General features: G+C 40.9%; 1 protein-coding gene and 1 pseudogene across 5 annotated transcripts in view; one reads left to right on the plus strand and one right to left on the minus strand.

Annotated features, from left to right (window-relative positions):
- The first annotated feature begins 685 nt into the window (after positions 1-685).
- Positions 686-5,085, plus strand: LOC306932348 (thiamine transporter 2-like; annotated as a pseudogene). Its single transcript, XR_013792546.1, has 8 exons — positions 686-833; positions 1,724-1,959; positions 2,348-2,588; positions 2,988-3,239; positions 3,540-3,618; positions 3,922-4,114; positions 4,203-4,344; positions 4,807-5,085. The product of XR_013792546.1 is annotated as a thiamine transporter 2-like (transcript).
- A 15-nt stretch (positions 5,086-5,100) lies between these two features.
- Positions 5,101-15,939, minus strand: part of LOC306932346 (arf-GAP domain and FG repeat-containing protein 1-like) — a 40,409-nt gene continuing 29,570 nt past the window's right edge. For 2 of the 4 annotated variants that reach the window (XM_079514114.1, XM_079514113.1), the window contains 6 exons: positions 11,512-11,695; positions 11,344-11,423; positions 10,582-10,677; positions 8,952-9,104; positions 8,075-8,169; positions 5,101-6,123 (listed from right to left, as the gene is read on the minus strand). In XM_079514114.1, the coding sequence (XP_079370240.1) occupies positions 6,064-6,123; positions 8,075-8,169; positions 8,952-9,104; positions 10,582-10,677; positions 11,344-11,423; positions 11,512-11,695 (668 nt within the window). In that variant the 3' untranslated portion in view covers positions 5,101-6,063. Of the gene's footprint in view, positions 6,124-8,074; positions 8,170-8,951; positions 9,105-10,581; positions 10,678-11,343; positions 11,424-11,511; positions 11,696-13,123; positions 13,331-15,939 lie in introns of all 4 variants that reach the window. The other 2 variants (XM_079514112.1, XM_079514115.1) reach the window with 2 other exon arrangements.

The following is a 15,939-nucleotide window of genomic DNA, read 5'->3' on the forward strand; positions in this document are numbered from 1 at the left end:
TTTCAAAACACTGACGATCTTTTGTTCACTTTCACAAACTAGGTAAATGCCACTTGAAACACATCTATCAATTTCCGTGTCCATTTATGAATGATATTCTTTACATTAAACAATAGAATAGTATGGTTCCAAGTTGAAATATCCTTGTTTTATTTTATTTTATTAACAACGATCAATCGCAGTGATTTCTATGACAGTCCTAGTCTAAAACGATGTCTGTACTGCAGCCAGATGTCAGCTATGTACTTTATAAAGCAATATTACACACCATCTCTACAGCTGAAAAGTGAACATTATCCAATGTTCCAATTCCAATGTTATCCAATCAGGAGAAAGAAATCATACAGGGTGCCGGAAGTGAAAAAATAAAAGTGACAAAGTTTATCTGAATAGAGCTTAAACCTTTGTTTAAAAGTTGTTTTTTTCTTTTACAAATACATATCACACCGCAACTTAATCACCTTCATGACAGCCATATCTCATCTTAAGCAGGAATGTAAGACACATGTCATATTGACCTTTGAGCATGTTGTTGATTCACAAACCAAGGAGAAATTATGTAAGCAGCGACACACACACACACACACACACACACACACACACACACACACACACACACACACTAGATAGAACCATAGCCGAGCAAGTTGCACAGGAAACCGCAAGTTGCACAGGAAAGGTTCAAATGGAGGCTGTTAAGAGGTGGCGGGCAGGCTGGGGTTATCCCACCACCCTGCTGTGTATCTACGGCTTCTTGAGCACCGTTAAACCCCTGGAACCCTTTTTCATCACCTACCTGACAGGACCAGATAAGAACCTAAACAACACAGCAGGTACAGTTAAAGTTTGTTTGATTTCTTTTTGTATAACCTGTGCAAAGTAATAGTCAGTTTAATAGTTCTACTCATTAATCACTGGAGCCCCAGCATCCTTATTCTGGGGGGAATAGCAGATCTACAAGTTTGTACATACCGCATGTGAGCTTATAGAATGGCTATTTGGGGATTTTGGAAGAGATCTGGTGTAGAATGGAAAACATAGTGTTTAAGTGGTTAAAAGAAAGAAAGTACTACTATGTGTTGTAATCTAAGTAAGGGACCCTCGTCTGGGTTGACAGACAGGTAGTGTGTGCAGGCTGGGTGGTGTGTGACAATCCTGTTGAAGTATTACTTTGGTACGGCGACTGCGGCGGCGGCCGGCGGGTACCCGGGAGAACAAATTAACGAGACACGAGACAGTATCACGCTAAGGTTCACAAAGTTTATTACACAAACATGAAACATATATAGTGCTGGATCATAATGACGTAACAATAAGATATGAGACAGAAGAACGTGCCTACTGCAGCAAGGCTGACCTTGCTGTCGCCTAGATGTCTCTCGTAGCCTATCTATAAAGAATGCTACAGTACCGGCAGTACACAATACATATCAAGTACACTGTATCTCAAGTTCAAGTACATAGACTAAGATGTACTGTGCATGGGCTAATATCACAACACTATGTTTACACGCTTCCAGTGTACAGGGACCTTTAGTCTCGCATCTACTAAACATTACAAAATACATTTAACCAAGGAGTCTACTAATGTTTGTATACTTGATGACTTGACTTCAAACCTCTTTATTGACAGCTTGATAAAGGTCACATCAGCATGATACAACATTGACATTTTATTTTAACATATTTCTTGCTTTACAAACTGGCATCTGTGATATTGCAGGTTACCAATCAGATCCTCCCAGTATGGACTTACTCCTACCTCTTGGTGCTGGTGCCAGTGTTTCTCCTCACAGACTGGCTGCGCTACAAGCCAGTGGTGATGCTCCAGTGTGTCAGCCTGTTAGTCTACACTGCCATGCTGCTGTCGGTGCAAGGCGTAGCAGCCATGCAGGCCATGCAGGCCTTATATGGTGTGGTGACAGCTAGCGAAGTGGCTTATTTCTCCTATATCTACAGGTGAGTACGAGTTTATGTTGTGTGAACACAGCTGAAAGTTAAGAGATCTGGTCGTCACTTTGCCAGCGTTTTGGATAAATGAATAGGAAGTGCTGTTCCATGCACTCAGCATATTTAAAGGAGTAAGGAGCCTTAAGGAGGTATAGGTTATTTGTTTTGTTTGTAAAAGCAATATGACTCTGGGGGGGATCCCCACCCCTGCTCTATAGCAATGATTACTACTAGCATTAACTTTTTATCTAAAACGTATCAATCTATAGAAAAATCAAGTTAAAGTGACGTGCAGTTGACCTACTCTCATGATTCCTCTCAGGATGTATTGTTTTCTGTGGATGTATCCAAGTCGTATTCCAGAAAGTACCATATTAACATATTCAATTTGTTACAGTGTGGTGGAGGTAGACAAGTACAGGAAGGCTACATCATACTGTCGCAGTGTCCAACTCCTGGGCTACACCGTTGGCTCTGTGATTGGCCAGCTGCTGGTCAGCTTCAACCTCATGTCCTATCATTACATCCTGGTGTTTACACTGGTCCTCACCACCATTGCCCTGCTCACTTCCTGCTTCCTGCCCATGCCACAGAAGAGCATGTTCTTCCACCGCAAGCCACCACCAGTGGTGCAAGAAGTACTCCAGTTTTTTACCTAAGTAAAAGTAGCAAGACCAGACCACAATATAGAAATACTGTATTCAAAGTTTTACTTGAGTAAACGTGCAAACTATTGGCTTTGACATATAGGCTACTTAAAATAACAAAAGTAAAAGTACTCAAAACTCAAGATCTACAAGCTCACAAAGTGTTGCAGAAATTGTGAGCTTGTACACCGTATAAAACATAGCTTAAGTGTATTAAGTATGTTTTGTGCTAAGCATCCAAATCTAGAAAGTGACTAGTAACCAACTGTTTTCAAATAACTGTAGTGGATTAATAAGTACAATATTTGCCTTTAGAGTACAAGTATAAAGTATTGAAAAATGGACATCCTCAAGTAAGTAAAAGCACCTTTCCTCCACTGGCCACCACAGGTTCCAGGGAAGTGTACTGATGGAAGACAAAACAACCCAAATATATCCTTGGAAGAGTCAGAGGGAGGAACATGTGAAAGTGCAGGAAGAGGAAGGGAAGGCGAGGTGAAGGCTGCGGAGGGTTGTGGCCAGGTCCTACTCCAGCTGGGGAGAGATTTCCTCCAGTGCTACACCTCCCGCCAACTGCTCTACTGGTCATTGTGGTGGGCACTAGCCACCTGTGGGTACAACCAGACCGTCAACTATGTACAGGTCAGTGTCTAATGCCACACAAAACACAGGGACAGGGTGACATCCAGTTAGCCCATTACAGGGAGATTGCACTTTCAAGTAAAAAATAAACATTAAAAAATATATATAAATATATTTCATTACTTTTTTTATATTTTATTTTATTTGAAAGCGAAATATCCTGTAAGATGTTGCTATACAACATGATTCTTTCTTCTGAAGAAGTTCAGACGTTTTAAAAATCGGCCTCAGGTCTAAATTAAACAGTTCACATATAAGAGATGTACATCTAAAAAGTCTCAAATCCCTAAAACACTTAAGCTGCTGTGGGAGCATGTGCAGCCTTACCAGAACTTTACCATCTACAACGGAGGGGTAGAGGCTGTGTCCAATCTGTTTGGCAAGTATTGGCTATCTACTGTAATGGCAGCCAAAGCAGCAACATATAAGCAACTAAACACTGCATACGAAAACAAAATAATTGTTGAATATTAATGTTGCTAACAGAGCTGGCTTGTTGCTTTTGTTGTCAATACCCTGGTTGGTGTTGTTTGGTCCGTCTAGAAACTTGGCAACTATAAGCCTATATAAATACACATGGCTATGTTGATCACTTTTGTCAAATTGTGTTGTGTTTTTTTATTCCTCAGTTGACATTAAAATATGATTATGATGTTAGTTTAACCCTGTGTGTTCCTTGCAGGTGCTACAACAGCCTATGGTATAGGATTCATGCAGGTGAACTGGGCTCAGTGGGGAGAGTTGGCCCTGGGTGGTTTCTCTTGGCTTGGGGCCGCTTCTCTCTTCCTCATGACTTTTACAGGCAACATCTGGGCCTGCTACACTGGATATGTCATTTTCAAGTGTGTGTACATGCTTCTGATTACTATAGCAATGTAAGTATGTCATCAGACAGTTCCCAGGCTGAACATGTACTGTAAATGTGCACAGTTGACCCTTATATTTACATCATGATTTCCTCAGGTTCCAAATTGCAGCCGATCTGTCAATGGAAAGATATGCACTAATATTTGGCGTAAATAACTTTGGGGCATTGGTCCTTCAGACAATCATCACCTCGGTTGTGGTTGACACTGGAGGACTTGGCCTGGCCATCATACCTCAGGTCAGTTGCCAGTTCAAGGAGTAGTACCATTACTATAAAGCAGGGGTTCTCAACGTTTTTGGCCGGGGACCCCCGAAAATGCTTTGGCAATGTCTCGGGACCCCCGCCCCGCCCCCTCCCGACCCCCAATATAAATTGACTGCTACAATAACCTCAATAATAGAGACAATACACCATAAATAAATACTGAAAACAGATATAATCATTAGGGAAGGTGTATGCATGTACTATGTGTACTATATGTAAACTCTTCATTTCCTTTTTCCAGCCATTCAGTTGCAAAAAAAAAAAAGCTTTTTTTTTTTATATATATTATTTGGGGACCCCCCAAAATAATTTGGCGACCCCCCGAGGGGTCGCGACCCACGGGTTGAGAACCCCTGCTATAAAGTACAGCTACAATTATTTTACATCTTAACATTACTATTATCGGTATTCTTATTTTGTAACTTTCTTTTGCAGTTTATAATATATTCCAGCTACTTTACGGTCATCGCCATTGTATTTTCTCTGCGTGGAGTGTTCACCATTTGGAAAGTGCGGCAAAACCACGAAAAGCCAACTACTGCCAAGAAGAACCCGTGTTCTCCAGATTACCTTGAAAGTGAATTCTGAATACAGAACCTTCCACTGTTACATTACGCAATATTTATATTTTATAGTAACTAAATGTGTAATTGTTTAAATTTCATAAATAGCTTTTATACAAAGAAATGTAAAAAATAAATAAAAACTTTTCACAACTGGAACAGTACATATGGTTTAAATGAACAGGTCATTATATTTTTAATTAAAATTATTTTAATATATTTACACATTAACTTAAAATTCACAAACACCCAAAGTAATTGGTTTTCAGTCAACTCATGTGGGAATGTGGGCCCATGTGCAGCAGGAGAACAGGAGAAAAAGGAGACAGTCACCCCTGCCCTTCTCTGATGCAACACTCACCCTTCCTTACTTATCTCTCTTTCTCACACACACACACACACACACACACACACACACACACACACACACACACACACACACACACACACACACACACACACACACACACACACACACACACACACACACACACACACACACACACACACACACACACACACACACACACACACACACACACACACACACACACACACACACACACAGGATTTCCTCTTCATGACAAACACCTCACAAATAAACCATACAGCATAAACAAACTGTGTTTGGTTCTTGTAAATACAATAACCTCACAATAGCCCTCAGCTTCTCCAAGTAACAGTTCTGTCTTAATATGAAACCTTGTATGTGTGTGTTAAAGATACAAATACTGATATGCACAGAGAGCTAATTTCATCTAAGAAATATGTACAGAGTTGCAGCATAACAAATGAGATATTTGCAATAACTTAGTTATCAGCCAGTTTGAATATACATTGTGGCTCAGTGGATGCCAGACCAGTTCACAGGTTAAATAGGAGAAGACACCAACCTCTCCATCTGCACGCACCATCCCCTTTTCCTGTTTTGTAGCCATGGATGCTGTCAATGACACCGTCACTTTCTTAGTGTCACTGACATTTGTTTTCAAAATGCAATAGAAAATACATGACCTTACAAACATTGTGTTTTTTTTAAAGCTACTTGTGAAACAAAACAGTGCAAGAGGTGCAAGCGCACCGGTTTTCGACCCTATATAGGGCTATTGGTGCTGATTCGATGGGAGTGCTATAAGAAGGGATTTGTCGAAGAGCCTCCCGCTGGATATTGTGCAGATGGAGCTCCGGCCTGGAAGAGGGACACACACGCACCCACAGGATCATGATACAAGCAAGGACAGTGTCAATATTGATACGATATCTTATTTTCATGAGAAAGAAATACAATCCTAGTTTTCACCCAGCCACTGGGGCTCCCTCACCAGTGCCAGTAATGGAATAGAACAATGATTGTTTTGCCAGTGCAACAACTCAGTAGAAAAGAGGATTGCAGAGCCAAGTAGAGCTGTGCTATATATTGACAAAAGACCAGGCTGCAATATTTTGCTGAATGTTGTAGTGATATTCGTGGACATAGATACAGAATTCTTTGTTCTGCAAAATATTGGTTTATACAAAACCTGGGAAATACATTCCTGAATGAACTACATAGTCTATTATCGTACATTTGGAAATATATTTCCTTTAACATGCAATTTGAATTTACAGTTCAAGGAGAAAATAGTTCAGACGTTATCTGAAACACCGACCATAACAATTTAAACCTTATGTACCGTTATGTCCCCCAGCGCCCTACTAGGCCTGGCTCTGCTCCTTTTTTCCCCACTACAACTAATCTCTTTATCGAATATAGCAGATCTACAAACTCACAACATGAATGTCCACCCTAGAATAAGGATGCTAAAGTTCATATTCTGTGAAAATATGCCAGATGTTATGAGTTTGGTGAGTGCAGCCTAGTGTATAGGCTAGGGAATTGCTTTAGTAGGGAGATGTATGAATTGAAAACAATAAGAATCAGGAAGATTTATTTTTACAGATACAAGCAGCAAAATACTATTGTGGCAAGATGATGATATACTAATGTATATGTAATTGCTTTAGTATGGTTATGTATGAATACAGTAACAGAAAAGGGGAGACCAAATTAGAACAAATCCCTATGGAAAACCAATAACAGAAAAACCATTGTTCAAGCCATAGTTATGTCTGTCTTTGATTATGGAGATGTTCTATACATGCACACTTCATTAGCTATACTGAAGCCTCTTGATGCTGTCTAACACAGTGCTTTACGCTTCATCACCGGTGATAGCTTTTATACTCATCATTGTGTTTTATATGAAAAATTGGGTTGGCCTTCGCTTGCCACTCAAAACATTGTGTTTTGTTTATTTAGAAGGCCCTGTGTGGCAAACTCCCGCTGTATTTATCCTCGCTTTAAATTCCCAAAAACATGGGATATCTAACACGCTCACAGTCTTACATTACACTTACAATTCCCACGAATGAACAGTGAACAAGGAAAGACTTTTCATCTTTTATGCTCCGGACAAATGGAGGAAAATCCAGGACTCTAGATCTGTTAACCCATTCAGGATGGGAACCACTTTTGGTGTTTTCTTTGTTTTGTTTTTTGCGGCTTCCGCCTTTATTTTATATTTTTTATAGAGGGACAGACAGTGAAGGCTGACAGGAAATGGGGAGAGAGATGGGGGAGTGACATGCAATAAAGGCCGCGGCACACTGCCAGACTGGATTACCAGCCAAGGTGCCTGGACCGCTGAGCCACGGCCCAGGCCCACTTTTGGTGTTTTAAGGATTATGTTATACTTAAAATATTAGCACCAAGTGCTTTTTTTTATAAATCTTGAAAACATATATATATTCTTTCACAGTGAATGTTTTGAACTCATATCTTTGCTTCTAGGAGGTCCCTGGAACAACATGTCACAAACTGTCAGGATTTAAACTGGTCAAAAAGTAATTTAAAACACTACTCGAGGATGCAACACAGCGAATGTACCTGTTTTTTGTTAACTCCAATGTATTAGCATTATGATGTTCTTTGCTCATCTATATTTTACTTAATTGTGTTATTTGTTGTCGTTTCATTTTTGTATATGATTGTACTCAGGGCGTCCTTGTAAAAAAGAGCTTGCTCTCAAGGCTCTCCCCTGATTACCCCTGAGGTAAATAAAGGTCAATAAAATAAGATAACAAACCAATTTCAAACTCACCAGGAAAGGATTGCCAGTGACTCCAGGTCCAGCCATTTGCTGCCCATAGGAAGCCACCATAGGTTTAGTCTGACCATAGACTGAAAATCCTCCACCTAAAAGGGAAGATGATAAATATTCATATTAGACTAGAGTAGAATACTATAATATCCTATTTTACCAGTGACCACATAAACATAATAATCACTGATGTTGCAAGATTCAGAGATAACAATGGCCACGTGCCAGTTTTTTTCCCCTTTGAGCACAAGTGAATGTTTTTAATTATTTACAACGAGCACCATTTCTATTACAGCCCAGTAGAACTGTTAACATTACAACCCTTGACACACTGAGGTTTCCTAAGACGCCTCGCTCTACCACCTGGTTAGGTACAGCAGTAGTAGCTCTCTCAGATTTATACAGAGGTCCACCACAAGTCCTTTAGGAGGCGGCGGTGGCTCAGGGGTAGAGTGGCTGGATGGCAACCACAAGGTTGCCAGTTCGAACCCGGGCTCCCCCAGAGTCAGCGTCGAAGTGTCCTTGAGCAAGACTCTGAACCCCTAATTGCTCCTGATGTGCCAGTTGGTGCCTTGCATGGTTTCTGCTGCCATCAGTGTATGAATGTGTGTGTGAATGGGTGAATGTAATGCACAATCTCTGTAAAGCACCTTGGATAAAGGCACGACTAGCAACGCGACGCCTACAAAGAAAGCCACTGCCAGACTGTAACGTGATTGGTAGGCCTACATGAAATTTGCTTCACGTTTGCTGGGGATACATCTTATCCGATTCCACTTTACACAAACTTGAATGTTGTTTAAAATATTGTTTTTTATTCTCCACACAAGTGTTTGTTAGCCTGTGTAGGCTGGAGGTAATCCGCCAATGCACACACCATTGGGTTGCTGAGGATATGCCGGAGGCTGGGGGTAGGGAGCCTGGCCAGGGAAGGGTTGCTGGAAGGTTCCACTGAAGCTGGTGGGAAGGTTGTAGGCTGCAGCATTTCCAAATCCAGCTGGCATGCTCATGGAGCCTGTACCAAATGTGGCTGTAACACAGCAGGAAAGAAATGGTTATTATAAAGATCATTTAGCAACCTGTGTGTGACACTGTAGTAGTATGACGAAGTAGTGCATTTGAAATATTGAGATATGAAATATTGAGATACGAGGTGTCTAGTCTACCCGACAGCAACAATATACAGATTTTCCATGCCTATACATCAAAATATCAAAGTTCAGCGCACACACATTTGTGCATGGTTTGGCACAAAGTAATGTGCATTAGCAGCATAAGAAAATAGACAGCAGGAGGACGAGTGAAATAAATAATCATTAGAGGGGTTAAACCAATTGGAAGGTGGGAGAATGAACTACTGGTCAGTTGGCTACTGACTGACTTGCAGGGATCAGCGAGGGGTTAAGTCTGAGAGGCAAGAAGACAATGTGAAACATTGCCGCAAAGACAAAACAAAACAGTGCTCCAGGAGAAGTAGGGGCAAAAGATCACCACAATCTTAGGCGGTGCGAGACACTCATCTATATATAAGACGCGAGACACAATGCAAATTAATTTACACCGAGTAGTCGATGACTGCAAGTGCCAATTCCTACACAAATGTGGCTCCCTTGTACAAAATGTATTTTTTCCTGTTTCTTCCTTGCAGAATTTGTATTAGTTAAGAGTAGAGTTAGAACACATTCAAGTAGCAGAGCAGAAGTTCTACTGTAGGTAAAAGGAACACGTACAACACATTTATCTGACTTTATCTGCCTGAAAGCTAAAGGAGTGGCCAGAAAATAAAACAAAACACAAGTAAAGCCATTACTGTTACAAGGCACCCGAAACCACAGGACTCTCTTGAAATGTGCATTGAGACACGATTGACCTACCTGTATATATGGAAAAGAAAGCCATTGTTCCTACTATGAAAATGGTATGGTATGACTGTGTGTCTACCCTCCATGTCTTACTGTTGCGAACACTCACTACATGTAGTAGTTGCAATTATATTCAGGTGGTACTTAATGGAAAATGAAAGCACTGCCAAAGACAGCCACAGGGGGGAGCAGTGAGCAGAGGTGACCTACCAAAGCGAGCAGGAAGATAACCCTGCCCAAGTGGAGCCCCCATCACTCCTGTCCAGCATTGCGAGAGCAATCAGACCACTTGCCAGACAACTGAGTCACCACTTCCATAATGTTTGCTCACTGGCCCACACTAATGTATTGTAGGAGACGGACACACAGATCACATCACCTCTTACGTTCTTATTCTTTTCATTCAAGTCAGGTAAATTATTTTGTCTAATTAATTAATCTATCTATAATGATGTAAAGACACACACACACACACACACACACACACACACACACACACACACACACACACACACACACACACACACACACACACACACACACACACACACACACACACACACACACACACACACACACACACACACACACACACACACACACACACACACACACACACACACACACACACACACACACACACACCTGCTGTGGCCAGGGCTGCCACTCTTCCGTTACTCTGGAAAGGGTTGTATGGTGCTGTAGCCGAACCTGCAGCTACAAATGGGTTAGTTGATGGACCTGTTGGTGAGAGTGGAGAAGTCAAAGTGAGGAACTGAACAACTAAGCTAAAACAGAGTTACGGTACAATGTGCTAAAAACAATGACTCTGCTCTAGGCCGAGTTCCCTGTACATATTGCAGCGAAAAGACCTTAATTTCAAACACTTGGAACAGAAGGTTAATTTACTGCTGAGAAGTTTTTAGGACCAAAACTGATTTCTTATTTTGAGAGGGGCCCAAATGACCACTGTGACACTAGAGTAGTTCAGTCAAACCTAAAGTTCTCAATTTCTCCAAAACTAATTTAAATTAGTGTCCCCAGTCCTCTGCATAGATTTTTCTTTAAGAAAAGAAAGGAGACCAAGTGAGTGTTTTATTTGCCTAATCCATGCTCTGAGTCTGAATGCAGCCTAGACTAGTGTTCAGTTAGTCAGCTTGGCTGCTCCTTAAACATGCTTAATTGGGCTGCCTGGGGAACTCATGCTGTGGAGCAAAGTCAGTCATCTAAAATAAATCAAATGAAACTTAAATTTCAGAAAAAAAAGTTCAGAAAATAATAACCACCAGTACACTTTGATAAATGACTTTGGCCAGACCCTGCACTCCTTTAGAGCTATATTTAGAGAAAGGTGAGGGTGAAAGGGTTTATCAATATCAGCTTTTAAAAAGCTTAAACCTTTCTCACCTCCAAAACCCTGGGGCATGCTGGGTAGAGTCTGCTGTGCTTGGCCAGATGATGGCCCTGTCCCGGAGACAAACACGCCCCTGCAACGTGAGATAGCATATAGACTTTATGAAGTTTAATCTTATTGAATCATGAGTTGAGTGAATCGTTACATCAAAAGCGTCTTACCCTTGTGAGGTACTGGTGTTGTTGTAAGCGCTGTTTGGTGGTGTTGAATAACCAAAGGTGGTATCGAGTGCAGCTAGAGCAGCGTAGCGGTCTCCCCTGGGCATTGCTACGGGCTGGCTCTGCGGAACACCCCCCACTCCTGTGGACCCTGGGGCTGAGCTCACTGTGTTGGGAATAGCACTTCCTGGTAAACGAGCACACAAAAGCAAGGCTGCGTTCAATCCACTGTCATTCAGTGTCAATGGATTGCGTGATTCTAACGTTCATGCATTGAGTGTAAGGTTCTCAAATTCAACCTACATACTGAGAATGCCTTTAGTAAATTAAATGCAAAGGAATTAAACCAAGCCGTAAACGACCTACCATACCATTTTCCCCTCCCCTTGTAGCAATGAGCGGAAAGTTATGACTAAAATTCTCCAATGAACCAATACAAATGACTTTTCTTCCTGAAAATAGGGGGCCACTCTGCATATTCCATGGTAAATGGAATGAGCCGGGATCAAAACAGTAACCTTCCGGCTCCCAGGTGGCCATTCTACCTCCTGAGCCACTGCTGCCCCTAGGCTAAGTGGATTTGAGGCTTGAGGGACAATTCTAGGAAAATGTTGGTTTGGGGTGCCTGGTGTCTCAGATGATGGCTTGGCTCTCCCATCTCTGCACTGACCTACCTGGGATGGAGCCCAGAATGCCAAAAAAACAAACTAATATTAAAAAAGAAAACAAAAATGCTGTTGCATGTTATGTGTCCATTTATGAGGCTGTATTTAAGTTTATTAAAGAGGCTGGGTGAAAACGCACAGCTGGATTGGAGAGGTGCTGGTCCAGGGAAGAGAAGATCAGCCACACACTACAGTGCCATTTTAATGTAAAAATATATTTATTTTTTGCCAGGGTGTTATATTAAATCTTGGAACAACACCATACTATAATATGTTTTCATCAATATCTGACAGGCAGTTCCAAACGTTTAGGCCCAAATACTTAATAAAAAGAAGGAATGCCAGCACTCATTGATTGTCCTTTTTCACGTGTTTATTTACCTCTCAAGTAAGGTGAGGTAAATAAACATGTGAAAAAGGGCATTCAATGAGTGCTGGCATTCCCTCTTTTTATTGAGTATCTTTGAGCCTTGCACCTGCAAGAATTCACCCTTCTAAATTGGAGTGTTGCAGGTTTTCTGCTTCGGCAGTCTTTGTTTCTCCCAATTATGAGTGATTGTGCCCAACACAATCACTCATATACATCTTTTTAGCCCCTCCTATGTCCAGCTTTTGGTGCATGTAACACAATTTTTGTCCCAAGACAAACATTAAATGCCATTGACAATGAATGGACAATTTTGAGTGTTTGTGTAAACACAAACATTGCGTAACACAAACTTTGATGACGAAGGTGAGGACGCAAATTCTGATTGGCCGGAATGATATGATGTATGATGATGTACGATGATAAGAGCGCCCCTCAGGTGATTTTTACAATTATTATTATTAATATTATTATTATTAGTGTTTCCTTTTCTTGTGGGGGGGTAGATTCTCAAAATGGCAACTATTTCAAGACATCTTTAATTCTGCGAAACAGAGTGGGTTAGGCAGGAGAAGAGGTTTACCTGGCTCCGTATTAGCAGAGCTAAAGACGTTATCCAGGTTGGCCAGCGCAGCATATTTATCAGCACTGGCACTAGCACTCTCTACAGCCTCTCCTGTGGAGTTACTCTGGGATGTGGAACTGAAGGATCCAAAATCAGCACTACAGGATTTGGGGAAGTTGTCAAAATTAGCAAAAGTGGCATTAGCTAGTCCTCCCGAGGAGCTACCTGTGTGTGAGAAGGAGAGATATTGCAGAGTCACAAGAGGGGCCCTGGGGGGCTGGTTTTATGACGCAGCATCAGCAGTAACACTCACTTAATGAGGAGGGAGAGAGAAAACTGAAAGGAGGGGCAGGGATTGCAGGGGTCTAGGTCTGAAACACTGAATGACGAGAGCCATTTTATGTAGACTTAGCACTCTATAATGTATACTCATAGCTTCACTGTGCAGATATTCTACTGTTAGATGATTCTTGATGACTATTTCTATGTATTACCATGTGTTGCTCTTGCTACTGTGTCCATAATGTGCAGTGTGCACCAGTAAAACGAGTGTTTCGTTGAACCTACATCAATGAATCAGTTTGATTTGAATCAATAAACATTCTCACCACAGGTATAGTTATAGAGTAGATTTATGGCAGGACAGTGCAAAGGAAAAGAAGTGTCCTAGTTTTGTGAACCATTCCTTGGAATTAATTGAGTTATGACAAGGCCATCGCATTAGGCTGAGGATTACGTTTAGATTCATCGTGGACCAAACAGGTGGTGCTGAGGTCTGTACATTGTACATTGTACAATGTACATTGTTAGAGATGTTCCAAGGCATTCCAATACATGTTTACAATACTGGTCCCAAGAACTGTGAATTGCTTTATGTGATCATGAGTCTGCTCCTCATTATAGTGCGGCGGATAACCAAACCAATTGTGCATTTTATGACTAAAGCATGAAACTTTCAGCATATCATCTACACACCCCAAGGTTTGATTTCAGACGTGGAACCACTTTCTGACTGACCTCTGGTGACCTTGAGGGGTCATTGACCTCAGAATTGCATTTTTGCACGTTTTGCTCCATTATTTTCCACTATAATAATTTATTATGTTTGTTAAATGGAAGTTTTGTTCTAATGAATGACAACTTAAACCCCAATAGTCTACAGAAATGGTGAATCATGTCAACGTTTATGATATAAATGTTATGACATTGTTATAACATTAAAAACATCTAAGAGAGAGATTGTGCGGAGAGAGATAGAGTGCGGTGGTTAAGCTCATATATGGAAGGTATTGTGCATGTTATGACTAAAGCATGACACTTTCTACAGTGTTTCTATATACCATGAAGTTTGTTTTTAGATGTGGACTTCTGAATTTACATCTGGAACTTGTCAGAGGCTGTACACATTTCGGGCTGTCAAACCATGTTGTAAACCGCCATAGAGCCCATGTTAAACCCAGAAATGTTGTTTCCTTTAAACTTTTATTAAAATGTCATCTATAGGCTAGCAGATGAGACTAAGATTGTTTGCTAAAAGTTATATGTTGGACAATTTGAGGAATTAGCATAATGAGCAAATCAATTGCTTAATGAGCAACTTAACTAGAAATGGCTATCATTTTGCATCCAGTTTACTTCGAAAGGTGACTTAAGAGTCAAAGTCTATGTTTGTGATATCCAGAAATTAATCTGCTGTTATGGGGAAGTCATGCACCCTTTCTTCATTAGCATAATTGGCATAAATTATAACATAGGTACAAATTAGGAATTAGCTATACAGTATTATTGCTTTTAGTCAACATATCAAGGTTGTTTTAGAGTCTACATCTATATTATGTTGATACATAAATTAATCTCTTGCCATAACTAAATTATGAAATTGTTCCTCATTTGCATAATTTGCATAAAGTATATAATAATTCGTCCCAAACCAGGAAATAGTAATATTTTAACTTAATAATTTAGAAAGGTGCTTTTAGAGACTATGGGCTGTATTTTGCGTGTCTTAAGTACCAGGTCTATTACATAACTTAAGACCTGGAGGCGTGATCAATGCCATTTGGCTATTCTGAGTGGCCAAAGAGCATTGACCACGCCTATACAGTGGAGTGACGGAGCAGCAGTGGCTCATGAGGTAGATCGGACATCTTGGAAACTGACAGTACGGCATGATGCACACTCTGATGGCATTCATTGGCTGCATTGGAACATTGATGAACATGTCTGTGATAAAAGTAGGCATTGAGTGTTATCAGATGCTTGTGCTTGTCCTCCTTCCTGTTGTGTGTGAATGTGAATGTGATACTGTCTCCTTACTCTCCTACCCCGTGAGAAAGTACCATGCCTAGTCTCAATACAGTTCCTGTTGGAACTTCTACAACCCATTCACAAGAAGGATGGCCATAGCTGAATGGAACACCTGGGAAATTCCAGGCCCCGGCAATGTGTCGAGGTATACATAGCAAGACCCTTAATCCCCAACTACCCCCTGACCTCAAAGGTCTGATGGCCTTGAGCAGCAATAACCTAATTGAAGCAGAAAACTGAATTTTCCAATATGATTAATATAAGGTCTAATACACAAAGATGAAGACAAAGAAGATGCAGAGGCTGAAGGGAATGAGGAGAGAGATGATGGAGATAGTGGAAAAATACCATTGAGTCTGTGAGGTTGTGGTTCACTAATGCTCATTATGATACATTTTTTGTCCACTCAGTCTGTGTCTCAGAGTAGGGCTGTGGACAGTTCAGAAACTTGCCTACCGGTGACATTGTCAGTAGGCAGGTTTGTTCATTTCGAACATTTAAATGTTTTAATTTGATTTTGTATTAAT

This window comes from Electrona antarctica (assembly GCF_951216825.1).
Source record: "Electrona antarctica genome assembly, chromosome: 11".
In the NCBI taxonomy this organism is placed as follows: domain Eukaryota; kingdom Metazoa; phylum Chordata; class Actinopteri; order Myctophiformes; family Myctophidae; genus Electrona; species Electrona antarctica.